This window comes from Cricetulus griseus, chromosome 2 (genome assembly GCF_003668045.3).
Source record: "Cricetulus griseus strain 17A/GY chromosome 2, alternate assembly CriGri-PICRH-1.0, whole genome shotgun sequence".
Lineage (NCBI taxonomy): Eukaryota > Metazoa > Chordata > Mammalia > Rodentia > Cricetidae > Cricetulus > Cricetulus griseus.
This window is the reverse complement of record NC_048595.1, coordinates 223,654,419-223,671,633: the sequence shown is the minus strand read 5'-3', so window position 1 is coordinate 223,671,633 and position 17,215 is coordinate 223,654,419. Positions and strand designations below refer to the sequence as shown.

Genomic DNA, 17,215 nt, shown 5'->3' with positions numbered 1-17,215 from the left:
GTATCACAAAAGTATGTCCCAACTGCTGTAGAAAAATAGAACCTGTGTGTCCTGCAAGGATATGGCTCCTGGAAACAGCTTGAGGCTTGTGGGGTGGCATCCCTGGGGAGGGTGTTTCTGAGGACATTCCATAGCAGGAGTGTGCTGTTAGGTTAACACACTTTAAAGTCTGTTGGTTATGTCACCTGATCTGCTGCAGTGTGAAAGGGCTTGGTTTTACACAGAAGTTCCTTTACTTCCTTTTATAGTCTGTTATTCCTGTTAGGGGCTCCATAGTCTTGTCTATGAACAGTATGAATATAAGAGCAATCATCTTTGCCATCTTTTCCTCCACATTACCTTCTGGATACCATTTTCATCTTTATGTTATTTATATTATATTGTAAGTGTATATTTACATATATTTACATATATTTACATTGCCCGGGCTGGCTTCAGACTCGCAGTGTAGTTGAATGACTTTGAACTCCTGACCCTCTTGCCTCCCCTTCCAGGGGCAGAGTTTGCAGATGTCTTCCCTTATACCTATGGCCTTGATGGTGAACTCAGGGCCTCATGGGTACTAGACAAGCATTCTACCAATGTCCACAGTCTTAGATAACCCGTTTTTCAAACAAATGTTGGGGCTTTCCTGCCACTGTGGGGTCCTCATAAGTACTCTTGAGCCCTGTTTCCTTCGGCCTCGGCCCAGGGTTTTTGGTAGCCATCCTTATATCTGTGGAGACATTTTAAAATTCCCCAAGACATGTTTTGTGTAGAGATGTGTGGGCCAGAGTTAATTAAGATGAAATAAGTTAATATTGGATCACTTGAAGTATGTGAAGTTAAAAGGCTGAGTGGACCCAGCAAGTGAGTGTGGGTGGGCTGAGTCCTGCAGCTGACAGAACTGTGGAGAAAGGCTGCCAGGACAGCCGTAAGGGTCTGGTGTACTCATGCTGTGTGGTTGATGGGCAGGACCTCAGGGAGAGAAAATGCCTCTGCTGGAACTGTGTCAACATATTTTTTTCCATTTAAATGATAAGATGGTATGCAAAATAACAGGCAGGACTTGGTACCATGAATAATTAATTCCTGTGGTTCTCAGGAAGCTAATTTTAGCCAAGATTATGATGCAAAAGTAGCAGTGGATAGAGTGGCTGAACTGCAGGCAGGGGCCTGGAGTGGTCAGCACTGTGTTGAGAGCATCTGCTCTTAAGAGCAAGTTCCTCACCCCTCACCAGTTTCTGTCCTCCACTGCCTGCTGAGTAGGATACCAGGGTCATCTGTGGAATCCAGGAGCCTGGGCCACATCTGGGCTCTAAGTATGCTGTGGAATGAGAGTGAACAGCGTGTGTGTGGAGGGCAGTGTAGTCATGACACAGACCTCCCAGCTAAGCTTGAGGGTCTAAGTGCTGCTTTGCATTCTTCACAAGCAAGCTGACCTTCCTGTTTGTCGCAGCAGCTATAGGATGGGCAGAAGTACAGTGGAGATGGAAAAAAGTGTAGCAGGCCAGCATTCCAAATAAATTTAATCTTGGTCTCCCTGCACAGCACACCCTTCCACATTAGCCCAGGTGAGGAGAGAAGTGGATGTGCATGGATTCTGACCTTGGTTCTCCCTGTCTGTCTGTCTCATGTAGGAAATCCCCAGACAGAGGTGTGAATGTTCATATACACAGGGTCTCTCTCTCTCTCTCTCTCTCTCTCTCTCTCTCTCTCTCTCTCTCTCTTTCTCTCTCTGTCTCTCTCTGTCTGTCTCTCTGTCTGTCTGTCTGTCTCTCTCTATCTCTCTCTCTCTCTCTCTCTCTCTCTCTCTCTCTCTCACACACACACACACACACACCTATTTTCATGTTGGGCACTATCTAAATGTTTAGTAATATGGAATAAACTGTTACATGACACTTTAGTTGTTTATATACTGACCATGTATTTGCATAGTGAAAAATTAGCAAGTTTTTTGTTGTTGTTTTTCCATTTAAGAGCACATGACTTTCTTTTCCTCTTATACAATATACAGACATCTGGATTTTTTTTTTGTTTTTGTTTTTGTTTTTTTTGTTTTTTGAGACAGGGTTTCTCTGTGTAGCTTTGGAGCCTATCCTGGCACTCTCTCTGGAGACCAGGCTGGCCTCGAACTCACAGAGATCCGCCTGCCTCTGCCTCCCGAGTGCTGGGATTAAAGAGATCTGGATTTTGCATTAGTTTCTAGTTTGAATTGAAGACTATGTTCATGTCTGTTTTGACTCACTTGGCACTGGTTTGGTTTCCTCATGGGCTTACTATAAACAATATTGGCTAATGACTGTGTCTCAGTGGGGAATGAGTGTGTCTTAAGGGCCTTCTCAACCTTGGGTGGTGAGTTTGAGAGTGGTGAATTTGAGAGTTCACGCCAAACTCACAAATTAAACTGACTTCATGTATGTCCTGTTTTCTGTTTTGTTTTTGAGGTAGGTTCTTGCTCTGTAGGTAGCCTGGGAAGCCTCAACTTCGTGATCCTCCTGCCTCAGCCTCCCAAGTGCTGGTATTGTAAGGCCTGCACCACCAAGCCCAGCCCTTATATGTGTAAATTTTGGATTCAGCTTTGCACTCTAAAATGGATCTTCTCCTTCGTTTGGCTGTGGTCTAGCAATGATAGTGTATCTTTCTATTTATATCTCTATATTTACTGTCAACTCCTTGGTGGCCACAATTTGAAAGTTTAGCAGGCAGCCTGTTATACTGAACACTGAGACCCCCCTTGCTTAAAGAACTAGAGGTGTCATCTCTCCAGGTAGGGGAGCCAGGAGACACTTCGCCTCTTCAACTCTGTGGTACCGTCTAATCTGCTTGCTTACCTTACCCCTGTCCATTGCATGGAGTTATGGAATGATATATCTATTTAAGAAATGCTTTGAAAGTAAGGTTTCCAATACAATATTTTTGTTTGTTTCTTTAACAGAAATCATAGTCCGTTAATGAGTTTTGGAGCCAGCTTTGTCAGCTTTTTGGTAAGTTGCTATCAAAAGAGATCTTGCTGTAAAACAATATAAACCAATGCCTGTTTGCCTGCTGGCTGTATATTGTAGAAAAGTTTTTTTTTTCCCCATTAACCAGTGTCTGTGAGATAAATGTTCTCCCCCAATTTTAAAAATACAAAGCCTATATATAGAGTGTTATATTTTTCCCAACCTGACTTTTTGTTGTTGCTTTAGAATAAAAATCTAACTGAGAGTCCTTCAAAGATTAAGGTTGTGTGTGACAAGATGAAAAGTCTTCAGTAAGAAAGTTTAGCTCCAAAACTGAGTAATAGCAGCCTAGATGATGAGTTCAGAGAGAGCTAAAGCGTTCTGATACTGCTGCTTGAGAGCAGAGGAATTGGTTACAGTCAGGGTCATTATAGGAAGTTGGTTGCTTTTGTTTTTCAGAAATGTTTGTCATGCAAAATAGTTTTAAACACATCATTTAAAAAAATTATCATAGGGTTGGGTGGTAGTGGCGCATGCCTTTAATTCCAGCACTTGGGAGGCAGAGGCAGGTGGATCTCTGTGAGTTCAAGACCATCCTGGTCTACAAGAGGTAGTTCTCGGACAGTCTCCAAAGCCATAGAGAAACCCTGTCTCTCGAAAAACAAACAACCAAACCAAACAAAAAACTTCATCATAGAATTGTGTAATGGGGAAAATGTGCAGAGTAAAGACTAACGGTAAAGAAAATTTGCATTCAAGATTGAAAAAGGTAGCAGCCAGTCTGCCTGTTGTAGATGGCCTGCCTGGTCCTCTGCCAGGACCAATAAGCTGGTTCTCACTCAAGCTATTGGTTTTTCTCTTAATGGAACAGAAGTTTTAAGACCTCCCCTTTGTAAGAATGCCAGCTCCATACTCAGGGGAAGATTGTTCTAGATGGGGACTGTAACATTAGTGTCTGTCTCAGTGAAAGGGTTGGTTATGGGTCACAGTTTGGGGTATAGTCCATCATGGTTAGATGTCACAGGCAGGAGCCTGAGGTAGCTGGTCACACTGGAGCCCTAGACACACTTAGAGAGTGTCTAAGATCCCAGGCCAGAGAATGGTGTCACACACAATGCATAGGTCTTCCCATCCCACAGGCCTTCTCAGGTGATTTTAGAGCCCATCAATTTGACAGTTGAGATTAGCCACCACAGTATCCAGGTGACTGTGAGGGAGGCCATGGAGTCAAGAGACAGAGGGTCTTGGCTAAGTAGTGCAGTGAGGAGGAATGGAGAGTTAGGTTCAGCAAAGCTGAGAGGATGGCTGGAAGGAGAGGGGCAGAGGGGACTGAGCTCTGGTTTGGCTGTAATGCAAAAGTCAGTTAGAGTTATGCCAAAGGAACCTAGAATGCCAGTGCCACCCAATGAAGAATGGAAAGACAGCAGATCCAACAGGGCCTCCAGAGAACTGCACGTCCTGTCCATGTTGTGTGTTCAGCTTAGAGACCTCCATTCTTTCCCAGGTGCTTTGATACCTGGTGGGGGCAGAATCCGAAGTTCAAGGTCATTCTTATCTGTTTATTGACTTCAAGGCTAGCATGGGCTACATGAGACCACACTAAAAAAACCAAGCCAACAAAAGCCCACTGTTGTACTGGGTACAAGTCACAGGGGCTCATCAGATAATGAGGAGTGACTGTAGGTCATACAAAGTGAATTCCTTGCAGGTAAGTCCACCCACAGGATTCCTGTCCTGGTACATTTCCCAATGGTATCTACTCATTATTCTTTTACTAGCATTTTCATTCAGTATTTAACCCAGGGATCCATCCAATGAACTTCTGAATGGGACACTGTCATAAAAACTGAATAAAAAACTACACAGCATTCTGATTATGTTTAATTAAAAAAAAAGACAACTACAAGGGCATTCACCAACACGTGCTGGCATAAAGCTATAAAGTCTTCTCTTCTATGGAGATTACAGTTTCTTTAATGCCTAGGGTGTACTGTAACAGTGTGAACCTTTTTTACTTGGCAATAGTTGAGATGATTTTCCTAGCTTGACATTTCATGGTCACAAAGCCTGTGATTCCTATGCTTACTGATTCATTTGTCCTTTCTGTTTCCTGGAAGAATGCCATGATGACATTCGAGGAAGAGAAAATGCAGTTGGCATGTGATGACCTAAAAACTACAGAAAAGCTGTGTGAAAGTGAAGAGGCTGGAGTCATCGAAACAATCAAGAATAAAATTAAGAAGAGTGTAAGTGACTTGGCTCTGGCTTCTGGGTGGTCCCATTCCCTAAGCAGGGGTGCTGAGCTGTATGAGATGGGAGAAAACTAGATAAAAGCTGAGGCAAGCAGGAGGCATGGGGCCTTGACTGGGTGTGATGTGACTATCTGTTTTAAGTTCTTTCCTTGATTGCCCTGAATGAAGGACTGCAACTTGGAATTGGAGAGCACATTAAACCATTTTCTCCCTGAGTTGCTTTTGGTTAGGCTATTTTATCACAACAGAAATGAAAGCTTCTTGGTGGAGGCTCTTGGGGTGAGGGTTTCCTGTGTGTGATTACACATGCAAGGATAGTGGCGGATAGAATAGTCACATGTTGGTATGTTTCTGGAATCCAGCTCTTGACCTAATTTTCCCTGGAGTTGCTAGCCTTTGGTTATAAGCAACGCCTCAGTGAGATCACTGTCCAGGCTGGGAAGACAGCCCAACTGTCAATTGTGTACACATGAGGACTTGAGCCCAGTCCCAGAACTCATATAAAAGGCCAGGCATGATGGCATACACTTAATCTCCAGCACTGGGAAGGCACAGATGCATGAGTCGTCTGCCTTAACTGGTCTCAAACAGCAAGGTGGTGTGGTGGTGAGAAGCCTCCCTGGGAAAAGGTGCTTGCTGCCAGATCTGACAACCTGAGTTCAAGCAGTAGGGCCCAGAGGGTGGAAGAAGAAAATTGACCATCATTGGCCCCTGCTTGCATACAGTGGTATACCCACACACACAAGTGAAATTTAAATTAAAAACAAAAAAAACAAGGTGGGTGGTGTCTGAGGAGGAACCATGCCTGACATTATCCTGTGACCTCCACGTGCATGTGTACATACATGCACACAAACACACAAAAGATGATAATCCACATATTTAGAGTCTGTTTTCACCCATCTTTCACTACAAATATCTCAAGGTATTGAGAGGCTCTCACCTTCCCCCAGTACTAATTGTACTGTTTGGGTTTCATATATGTCACACACATGACTTAAATGTGTGTTGGTTGTCGTCACCAAGTGCTCATCTTTTCCTTTGCTTCCTCAGGTGAGCCCTGACTGGTCACGCAGTTGTTAGTGATGGCTTTAGCTCTGGGATTACAGATAGGCACCAGCACGCCTTACCTTTTATGTGAGCTCTTGCTCTAGAACTCAGTTCGCCATGTTTGTGAACTGCTGAGCCATTTCCCAGAATCCCAGAACAGTAGTCTTTTTCACTCATTCTTTGGTTCTTCCTAAATGTCACCGCCTGCCTCCATGCTCTCCTGCCTGGGGCTCTGAGCCCTGGTGAGCTGCCTGCTGGAGGTCCCCATAGTTGGACAGCTACAGTGTTTTACTTTATTGTACATGGTAATAAGGTCTCTGTTTTCTCTAACTGGAAGGTCATTCCTGTGCCTGGCCTGGGGTCACTCTGTCGCTGACATCCTCGATGTGCCACTTGGTGTCGAAAGCGGCATCTTGTGCTGCAGGTGTTCCTCAGCCTTCTGGCAACCCTGCATGGTGGATGCTGTTGCTGGAAGGAAAGGAGAGAACAGCCTGACATTTTTCTGTACCAGCGACTGCTGGACTGGACAGAGAGCAGCACTGACCATGATGGATTATGTTAAAGTTTAGAAAGATGAGGTGAAACGGTCGTCCTGTTGTGTTTTCCACATGCACAGTTGACATACACGGTAGAAACATGTCATTTTTTACACCACTCTGAAACTATGTACAGTTACTTCAGACAGTCTGTTCTGGGGTACTTTGTAGTGAGAAGGCAGTAGTCCGTGTCACGGTGATTGTTTTCTCATTCCATTTAGAAATATCCTTATGACAGAGACTAGCATTAAAAATTTGACTTTCTGCTTGTTTTTACTTATATCTCTTAAATGTCAGGTATGGTTTCTGATTTAGATAGAGATTAATTTTTGACTTCAGGAAATATTCTGATTAATGGATGGATATGTAACCAATTTCTCATCCTTGCATTTCAGTTACCCACAGCAAAGGATGCACCCTAATATTAGTGTTCCCTAAAGACAGGCTGTAAAATGGCCTTTCAGGATATCTGCTGTGTGGGGTGTGTCGTATATTAATACCTTTCATTTGCATTAAAAATTTACATTGTCTGAAAATAGACGACTCCCTTATTAGTTTTTTTTTTGCCATTTTTCATGTTTCTCATATGTCCCATTTTCATCATTGACAATGACATTTACAACTGTTGGCACAGCCGGAGCGAAAGGGGGTGTTGGCCTCCAGGATAACTTGGTCTTGGTCTTGGATTTGAATGGCCACCAGGCTTCACAGTTCCTGTGGGAGTCATTTTGTGCCATGGAGCTGCAGATGCAGATATTTGGAAACTGTGCTCTTCTTAGATGTGATATGTGATATGTTCTCTTTGCAACACAGGTTGATGCCCGAAAATCTGCCCCCTCGATGGTTGATCGACTTCAGAGGCAAATCATTATTGCTGACTGTCAGGTCTACCTGGCTGTACTTTCATTTGTAAAACAAGAGCTGTCGGGTAAGCCAGAGCACTTAATGCTGTTCACAATTCTGTGGATACATTGTTTTTTGTTTTGTTTTGTTTTTTTGTTTTTCGAGACGAGGGTTTCCTCTGTGCAGCTTTGTAGATGAGGCTGGCCTTGAACTCAAGGATCTGCCTGCCTTCTGCCTTCTGAGTGTTGGAATTAAAGTCGTGTACCCCCACTACCTGGCAAATTTGTTTTGTCTTTCTCCCCCACCCCTGTAGACACATTGTTAATGCTGTTCATAGTTTAATGCTGTTTGCTCTTCTGTAGACAGATGTTCACTATTCCATGCATTCAGTTTTAATGCTGTTCACTATGCTGTGGACACATTTTTAATAATTTTATTATTCAGTGGACACAGTCAATAATACTCTTTTTTATCTTATATTTTGAAAACACACACATGGCAGTGCTCTTCTTTAGGGGGTCATTACTGATTTGTTATTTAGGAAACTGAAACTATGGGAGCTTCATGTGTGTTTAGCACAGTCCTTTAGTCCTGAATTTTGCATCACAGTCTTCAGTCTTAAGATGGTTTTGTCTTTCTTAGAGAAATACCTAGTGGCTTTCATATGTGGGGCCATACGATAGTGCCTTGGTCATCAAGTTGTACATGTTTTTCTTTAAAGTGAAATCAAACTTTTAAATTTCAGCTTCTCAGGAAAGGGAAATTGTTTTGCGCTCCTTCAGTGTCAAGTGTATCAGGAATGATTGATTCCCTGCTGTCCTGAGAGCCTGATGTCAGAGTGAGCTTAACGAGGGTATGAACTAGGCAAAGTGTTGTCACTGCTTTGCCCAGCACACTGAACTTGTCCTCCAGGTTTTGCTGTCTCATTTCTTGAGGAGGATGGGTTCAGATGAGCCTGGCAAAGCATGCTGTGAGACAGATTTCCTGGTCTGGTTATATCTCTTGGATCCTGACAGAGGAAACCCGCCACTTGGCCAGACAGGATTTGCATACAGGGGAAAAAATAGATGAAAACATTAAGTGGAAATCAATTCAAATTCATGCTCAGAAAGACATTTCCTCTTAAACCTTAAATGAAGGTGATTTTCCCGCTGTGAAATATAATTCATACTTTTCTTTCTAGACAACTGGAAATGATTTCCTCCCATTGTCTTCTGTGTCCATTTCTGTCTTCTACTTCTGTTTTACTTTAGTTGAAAGGGTATTTAACTTTTTCTGTTTTTTGACTTCTAACATTTAAACTTCAAACATCTATCTTCGTTTTGAAAGACCCCTGGAGGCTCAGGCCCCCAGGATCTCAGCCCAGGACTGCAGCGACCCCAATCACCAGGCGGAGTCAAAAACTTGATGCAAACATCGAGAAGTTTTATTGTAGTTGTTTAACGAGCTAACCCAATGTTAGCTCGGGCCTTTCATCCATCCACCATGGCGGATGGCTACAAAACACACCTCGAAGCCACAGCATAGAGATCTTATAGGGCAGCGCAAGGGGAGTGTCTAGGGGTACGCACAGGCTCAGGATTGGTGTGCCTCCAGGCTTGGAGGGTTTGTCCTGTGTTGATTGGTCAACTGGTTGTTAATGGCCCATAGGCCCTCCCAGGGCGGTTGCTATGCTCTGCACGTCATTGCTGTGCACTTGTCCATAAAGCACACCCAGAGCTGTAAAGCATAGCACTACCAGCTAACTTCTGATTGGTTCCCTGCCTCGAGGCAGGCATCTGACCTCCTAGTGACCAAGGCAAGGTCAGGCAAGCATATATTAGGCTGTCATGGCTGCCAAAATGGGCAGCTGGTCCCTTCAGTTTGAAAATATGTACTGCTTTTACCTTTTGTCCTTTTTTGTTTGTTTTGTTTTTGTTCTTTTCTTCCCTGTGACTTTTTCTTGTTATTTTCTCATCACCTTACTAAATGACCATTTTAATAATTCACTAAATGACAACGACAATTCACTGCGACTCCCATAAGTCAGTCAAGGTGACACACCTCACCCCCACCCCACCCCTACCCGATCCCCACCCACCCCCAACTCCCATCCTGCCGATTCAACTGTGCAGTGACTGGTAGATACTGAGCGGCAGCACACCTTACCGGAAACTGAAGTCATGACAAGAGCTCTTGATTATTTGTCATTTTGGCATTCTTTTTCTGATGCCCAAGCATTCTGGTGAGGATCTCATTTTAGCCACCAAGAAAATGATCTTGCCAGGAATGGTGGTACATGCCTTTAATTCTAGCACTGGGAGACAGAGGCAGCCAGATCTCTGAGGCCAGTCTGGACTAGTTCCAGGACAACTAGGACTACATGAAGAGATCTGTCTCAAAAATAAGATGGCTGGGCAGTGGTGGCACACGCCAGCACTCAAGAGGCACAGACAGGTGGATCTCTGTGAGTTCAAGGCCAGCCTGGTCTACAGAGTGAGTACCAGGACAGCCAGGGCTACACAGAGAAACCCTGTCTTGAAAAACAAACAAACAAACAAACAAAAAAGTATGAAGAAAATGTCTAAGAGAGGATAACCAGTTGTGTTGTTGTTGTTGGACAAGTCGGGAGGATCCCTTGAGCCCAGAAGTTCAGGACCAGCCTGGGCAGCAACAAAGAATACCTCCCTCTGCCTCCCCCCTCCTCCCCACACAATTTTATTTTTACTTCTGTGTCTTGGTATGGTAGGTGTTGAGTAACAGTACCCTTGGAGGCCAGAAGAGGGCATCAGATCCCTCAGAGCTGGAGTTTGACTTGGTTTTGAGCTGCTCAGGTCTTTTGGAAGAGCAGTCCTCTTTTTTTTTTTTTTGCCACTGAGCCATCTCTCCAGCCCCAAGATTCTGCCTTGTAAAGAACAGAAGTTAGTCATTAAAAGAGAAGGGCCAAGCAGATGCAGTGAGGTGTTATGTGAAAGTTATCAAAAGTTGCAGAATGGATTCATCCGCCCTTCATTGGCTTACTCAGCACTTAACGGAACTCCTGAGAGTGTGAGCACTGTGGTAGGTGAGCAATCACAGGTATGGGTTCCTCCTACAGTTTAGACTCATCAGACAATATTCTTTGTTTCTGATTATTCCAATTGGAAAATGGCCAAACATTGTTATAGAAATACTGAAAAGATTTCTGTTTAAAAAACAAAGAAGTTAGGTTATCACCTCTGGTGTTTCCACTTGGAAGGAAGATCCTCTTATTCTGCATCTTTCTGAAATAGTTTTTTAATGAATTTGAACCTACAGTTCGTTGTCCCACCTCTCCCTCGGATATGGCAGTTCTGACTGTATTCCCGTGGCTGTTTCAGAGTGCAACTAGAGACCACAGCATACATTTATGTTGCAGATGGGCCATGGCGTACTTAGTCAGTCCTTGTGGGCATTTGTGTGTTCTTTATTGTTTGTGCCTTTACTGGTTTGTTGGTCTTTGTCTTGTTTATTAGTGGAGTAGAACCTATTTACTTTTGACTCTTTTTTTTTTTTTTTGGTTTGTCTTTTCCTCAGTTTATTTTTTTTCAGATTTTTCTTATTTGAATTAGAAACAGGATTGTTTTACATGCCAATCCCAGTTCCCTTCTCCTATCACATATTCTTTCTTCTATTCTTCACCTGACTCAACCTTTCTGCTTCCTCATGACCCCTGCATCCTTCCTCTTCTTCCCTTCTCATTCTCATAGCTCCCTCCCCCCTCTTGCCGTGCTCCTTTTGCCTCTTTAATTGTATGGTGGTGCTGGGCACATGCCCTGGGCCTCCCTGTGCTAAGCTGTCCTTTACTGTGGAGCCACTGTTATTCCGTCCATGAATCACATCTAACAAGATGCCTTTCTGGGCTTTGCTCCCTTCTCCTCCTTGTCTGCTGCTGACCAGGGTGATGCTGTTCTTGCCTATCAGACAGTTTACAGCATTCTTGGTTTTCCAATTTATTAAATGAGATACTGAACCTGAAGGGAAACTCTCAGAGGCTCACAGCCTTGGGTCATGGCCATTTGTTTTATGAAGAACTGGGTGTTTCTCCAAACAGTGAGCTTCACACAAGTGATTTCGTTTACATTATTGTTGGGGTTGTCTTTGCTTTTGGTCTGTTCATCTTTTCTGAGCTGGGTCTCACTCTAATAGCCCAGGTCAGCCCCCAACTCATCATCCTCCTGCCTCAGATTATAGGTATGTAGTACCATCATGCCTGGCATCTTGGAGAACATTCTAGATGGATACACTTACAGAAAAAAGTAGAACCATAAAGCTCTATCTTCAAAGCTCTTCCCTCTGAGCAGTGGGCACACACTCACCAAGCTGTGAGGGGCAAGTCTAAGTTTTTCAGGAGCCCTTTCATCTGCCTCACTTGAACTACTTTTTGACAAAACACCTATCGTCTCCCTCCATGTTCCAACATGACCTTACATCTTTGTAACTACAATCTGAGGGTCTTTTTCTTCTTTAGGCAGTGAGCATATAACTTTGCAATAAGAAGTTCTCTTGGAAACCTGCCTTGTAGCCCTTGCACACCTGGGCTTATTTCCTTGTTACCTTTGTGTTTGAAGGGAGCGCTGTCTGCTGGTTGTTGTGTTCTTGGCACAGTGAATGCTCAGATGGCCTTCCTGACCTTTTCCTCCCTTTCCAGAGAGACAACCACATTTTCCTACTTTGTCACTGAGCTCTGCCCCCAGTCTGGCTGCTTGTGCCAGCACCTCCTTGTAGCCCCACAATGTGGGTGTCTCCAACCTCATCCTGATGTGTTCCCCATTTCCAGCGTCACTAGCCCTACTCCCTGCTGTTCTCCTACAATGTGTAACACCTGTGCTTTGGACACTTAGCTGGTCTGTGTGGCAAGGTAGAGCCAAGTTCCTGTCATGGTTGGCAGGTCAGAACCCGCCCCCTCCCAGCATCCTGTGTACTCATTCCTTAAGGCTTTCTGAAACAGCCTTGGCAGCTGTGTCTTAGTTCCCATTTTCCTCGCTAGAAACACACTGCCTTTCTCTCTTTTCCTAGTCAGGTGTGGCCTGAGCCTTCCTCTGTCCTCATAGGCCTCTTCAGGCCTGTCTGGGTGACGAGAGAGGAACCACGCGTGTGGCCAGGTGAGCAGCTGTCGCCGGTGACATTGTCAGTTCCAGACCTGCTTCAGGGTCAGATTGCAAAGCTCTGGAGGGTAGGAACTGGCTGGTCTGTGGGCTGTCTTCCTTCTTGACCATGTGTTTCAGAACTTGCTAGGAGTCAGGCCCTGTGAGATGGCAAGTGCTGATGGCCAGAGATGAAGGAGGGTGAGTCTTGACCTGAGAATCATGGTTTAGCAGGGAGAAAGGATGAGTACGTTCTCACCCTGGAAGCTCCCGTGACCAGCAGGTGTGGAGTTACAGAGGTTGCACCAGGAACAGGTGGTGCTGGCCCATGAGGAAGGTGAAGGGTGTCTGTCCTGTCCCTCTGAAGTTATACTAGCACTTTGGAGGCTGGGGCAGAAGGATCAGACATTCAAGGCTAGCCTAGGCCACAGAACAAGACTGCTCAAAACAAAAAGAAGAGTCCATTTCCTTCTCTGTGTCTCAGGAGCATGACCGGTGCCACGCCCTAGTGTGTGGTGAGTGTGTATTCTATGAATGAAAGAGAGGAACAGATGGGGGTGATGCCACCCATGAAGTCAGTTGTTAGAAGTCTGGGTGAAGACAGCGGGGAGGTGGGCTGGCTGGTGACACTAAGTCACCTGTGCTGGGAAGACAGGTCACTTGGTAAAGTTCATGAGGACTTGTGTTCCATGCTGGAATCCACATGTAAAGTTGGATGTCAGGGCATGGGGCACACTCCTCCCAGCTGCAATGGGCAGACAGATGGCCTTCTGAGGCCCGCTAGTCGCACATTCCCACCTACTCAAAAAGCTCCAGCTGTCTCCAAGAAGGTAGACAACATTCCTGAGAAACAATACAAGGGTGTCCTCTGACCTTCGCATGCACTCGCTTACATACGCACACAACCATGTACAAACATCTGCCCATGTGTGCACATGACCACACACCAGAAATCAGCTATTGTCCTTCAAAAGTCTGTTTGCTGGGTCCCAGGAAGGGTGAGCCTGACTGATCTGCACCTTGGAGCTCCTAAGGCAGGCAGGTGCTCTTGCCAGACACAGTCCCTGTGGAAAAATGACAAGATTCCTCCCAAGGTCAGTGAAGTATAACTGATGCTTTCATTTTCTAAGAAGCCGCCCTTTCCAGGGCATGGGTGGTGGGGCTTCCTGACCCCCTCCCTATCTCCCTGCAGATTGATGCCTGGCCCTCACAGGGTAGGACAAATGGTCTGTGGTTTCCTGCTCTTTCCGCCTTCTCAGGCCCAGAGAGATCACAGCGCTGAATGATTTATAGCTGCCCTTTCAGAGGAGCCTGCAGAAAGTCATGCCGTGTGGGCCCTGAAAGCTGTGTTTTCTGCAGGACAGAAGGCAAGTGCTCTTTGGAGGCACTGCTGGGTTATAGGTAGCACAGCATGCCCCCCCCCCCAGCAGAGCCTCTCCCCTGCAGATTTGGGTGCCTAAAGCCAGCTGCACCCTCCGGATGCATAATCTGCACAGTCACTTAAGTGGCCTCCTTCGGAAGGAAGGAAGGAGGGAAGTCCTGGAGAGTCTGTTCCAACACTAAGCTGCGCAGAGTTGATATCTTTCTGTGTGTTAGCTTTGTTTTGTATGTAGTTGGGTTTCTAGTTTTGACTAGTCCAATTACTTGCTAAACATAAGCTCAGAGAGAGAGAGAGAGAGAGAGAGAGAGAGAGAGAGAGAGAGAGAGAGAGAGAGAGAGAGAGAGAGATTGTGTGTTGTGTGTGAGACAGTATACTTTAAAACCTCACAGACCATAGACCCAAGTGCTGTCTTAGGCATGAAATTCACTGTATTTTTATTTGGTTAAGAATGGGATTTTCACTGAGTTCTCTGCAGATAGGAATTGATGGATTTTTCTGTCGCACTCCTCTGCTGGGATCTAGGCTACAAAACTTCACTTTCCCAATGTTGTCCCCTTACTCCCAAGTTTGGGCATATCCTGTATGTTTTTTTTGTTTTTGTTTTTTTTTGTTTGTTTGTTTGTTTTTTTTTTTTTTTTTGTTTTTTTTTTTTTTTGCTATTCAGCTTCTCCCTCAGCTGGACTTGATTGGCCACAGTGCCCTTGCTCCACTCTGTCCCCTCGTCACCTGCCTGCCTCTTCCTCAGTGCTGCTTTCTTGTAAATCAAGATTCCACTTCCTTCACTAAGGGAGACACAATATAAATGGAGCTAAGTTTTCAGTCGCCAGAGAAGGGGGGATGGAGGGAGAAGGAAGACTTCAGGTGCTTGTTACATGGAAAAAACTAATGTTGAGAAAGCCAAAAGGAGTTTCACTCCTAAGCTCAGGATTTGTTTAGGCGGAGGCAAGAATGTCCGTGCAGCTCCTAATGAAGGGATTTAGGAGAACACTCGTATTTCTCAGGTTTACCTGGGTCAGTGTCTGAGGTGGTGTGTCCGTGCACTAAGTCTTGTCTACTTGAACTAAATGTGATGTCTCAAGCAAACACTAGTTTCATATTGAGAAATTTGACCAGGCTTTGGGTATTTACATTTGTTACTATGTTTTTATGCAAGGGGTAGGGAACTGCATGTCCCAAGTGCCTGTGGGGATCAAAGGACAGCTTGCAGGAATCTATTCTCTCCTTCTACCATATGGGTCCCCGGGATCAAACGCTGGTCATCAGGCTCAGGCAGGTACCTTTATCTCTGAGCCGTCTTACTGGCCCAGACTACTTAGTTTTACTTCTTTTTTTCTTCCCCTGTTCTTTTAGATGGACAAAGACTCCAGAATATTCACCACTCAGTATTCATTGTGATTCCATAGGAGATATAGGCATCCTATGTTGGGCAGTTGGGATGCTTGAGTATATTGTATTGTATTGGGGGTCTCTAGGACATACCCTGCAAAATACCCACAGGACTCAAGGCACAATCACATTGTGTGTGGTTTATGACAACAGGATGTGGGGCAGAGTCAACAAAGTGAAGGATGCCTGGGGCAAAGTCTAGATGGGACCAGGCACAGGTTCCCAGGGGAACTGCTCCGCAACTCTGCAGACAACTAGGTGGGGCAGGCTTTCCTCAGCAGTGAATGGAGAGCAAAATTAAAGTTAGCAGGAGGACTTCTCCTTGGAGGCCTCGGCCCAGCACTATTACAGGGGGCCAATTCTCTAGGCATCCCCTGCTCACACATCCCCTCATTCCAATTTTCCAGGCAATACTAGGTGTCCCTAGAGCCACAGCTTCTGACATCTGAGCTTTCTGTCTAGCCAGGGGCACACATGGTAGACAGGCTTTAGAAGACCAGCAGGCAGGACCAGTGAGTTCATGCTTTTCTGCTTATACTATGCCCTAGATCTCTTTCAATTCCAGCAGTGTGGTAGATGATTCCAACTTTATTTGCTATCATGTATTTCTGAAGTTGTGTGTTTTCTAAAGTGCATTTTCCTGTTGTTGTAGAGGTTCTAGCCTTTGTCAAGTCGTATTTGCCATTTGTTCACCGAGATTAGAGCAGTAATGACCTGTCGGTAGTGGGGCCAGACTGGTGAGCTTGTCTGTTGTCTCAAGACAGCTTGGTCCCTCCCTCCCTCCCTTCCCTATCTCTCTCCCTCTCTCCCTCCCTTCCTCACTCCCTCCTTCTTTCTCTTCCTTCTCCCTCTTTCCATTTTATTCTTTCCTTTTTACTTCCCTTTTTCCCCCCTCTCCCCCTCCTCCTACACGTTTCCCTCCTCCCTCCCTCCCTCCCTCCTCCCTCCCTCCCTCTCTTCCTTCCTCCCTCCCTCCCTCTTTCTATTTGAAGAGTTTGATAACAGCAGTAACAGCCCTCATGGTTCTTACATGTGCTTGTACCCTGTGCTAGAAGAGTATTGACTCTAAACAGGAAATGTGTAAGTCCCACAAGCAGGTATGGTACAGTGACAGCTGATGGTGGTATTTTTTCAAATGTTCCCCCCCCCCAGCTCTTTTCTGACTGTCCTGTATCATTGTGTGAATACAAGCATGGGTTTTGACTCCCTCTCTCCCCTTTCTCTTCACAGCCTACATAAAAGGTGGGTGGATCCTTAGGAAAGCCTGGAAGATTTACAATAAGTGCTATGTGGACATCAATGCCCTTCAGGAACTGTATCAGAAGAAGCTAACGGAAGAGCCCTTGTCTTCTGATGCTGCAAATGATAATCACATAGTGGCTGAAGGGGTGACTGAGGAGTCCCTAAACAGACTGAAAGGTGCTGTTAGCTTTGGATATGGCCTTTTTCACCTTTGCATATCCATGGTGCCCCCAAACCTGCTCAAAATCATCAACCTGCTGGGGTTTCCTGGAGACCGCCTACAGGGCCTTTCTTCACTGACGTATGCAAGCGAAAGTAAGGACATGAAGGCCCCTTTAGCTACGTGAGTAGCTATATTGCAATGCTTTGGTAGATAATATAGTATTGAAAGTAAGTAAACAGCAGTGAGAACTTTAAAAGAAACTTCAGAAAAAAATGCTGGTTGGTTGATCAGGATGCTGTACCTGTCATGTAATGTCATGGAATATGTTCTGTGCTGATGGTGACATAATCT

At 45.1% G+C, this 17,215-nt stretch overlaps 1 protein-coding gene across 3 annotated transcripts in view; it reads left to right on the top strand.

The window, feature by feature from the left end:
- Positions 1-17,215, top strand: part of Ttc39c (tetratricopeptide repeat domain 39C) — an 83,789-nt gene that overhangs the window by 32,203 nt on the left and 34,371 nt on the right. For 2 of the 3 annotated variants that reach the window (XM_027404342.2, XM_027404343.2), the window contains exons 2-5: positions 2,921-2,969; positions 5,045-5,173; positions 7,579-7,693; positions 16,690-17,044. In XM_027404342.2, coding sequence (XP_027260143.1) covers positions 2,921-2,969; positions 5,045-5,173; positions 7,579-7,693; positions 16,690-17,044 — 648 coding nt within the window. Of the gene's footprint in view, positions 1-2,920; positions 2,970-5,044; positions 5,174-7,578; positions 7,694-13,907; positions 14,060-16,689; positions 17,045-17,215 lie in introns of those variants that run through there. The other variant, XM_027404344.2, reaches the window with a different exon arrangement.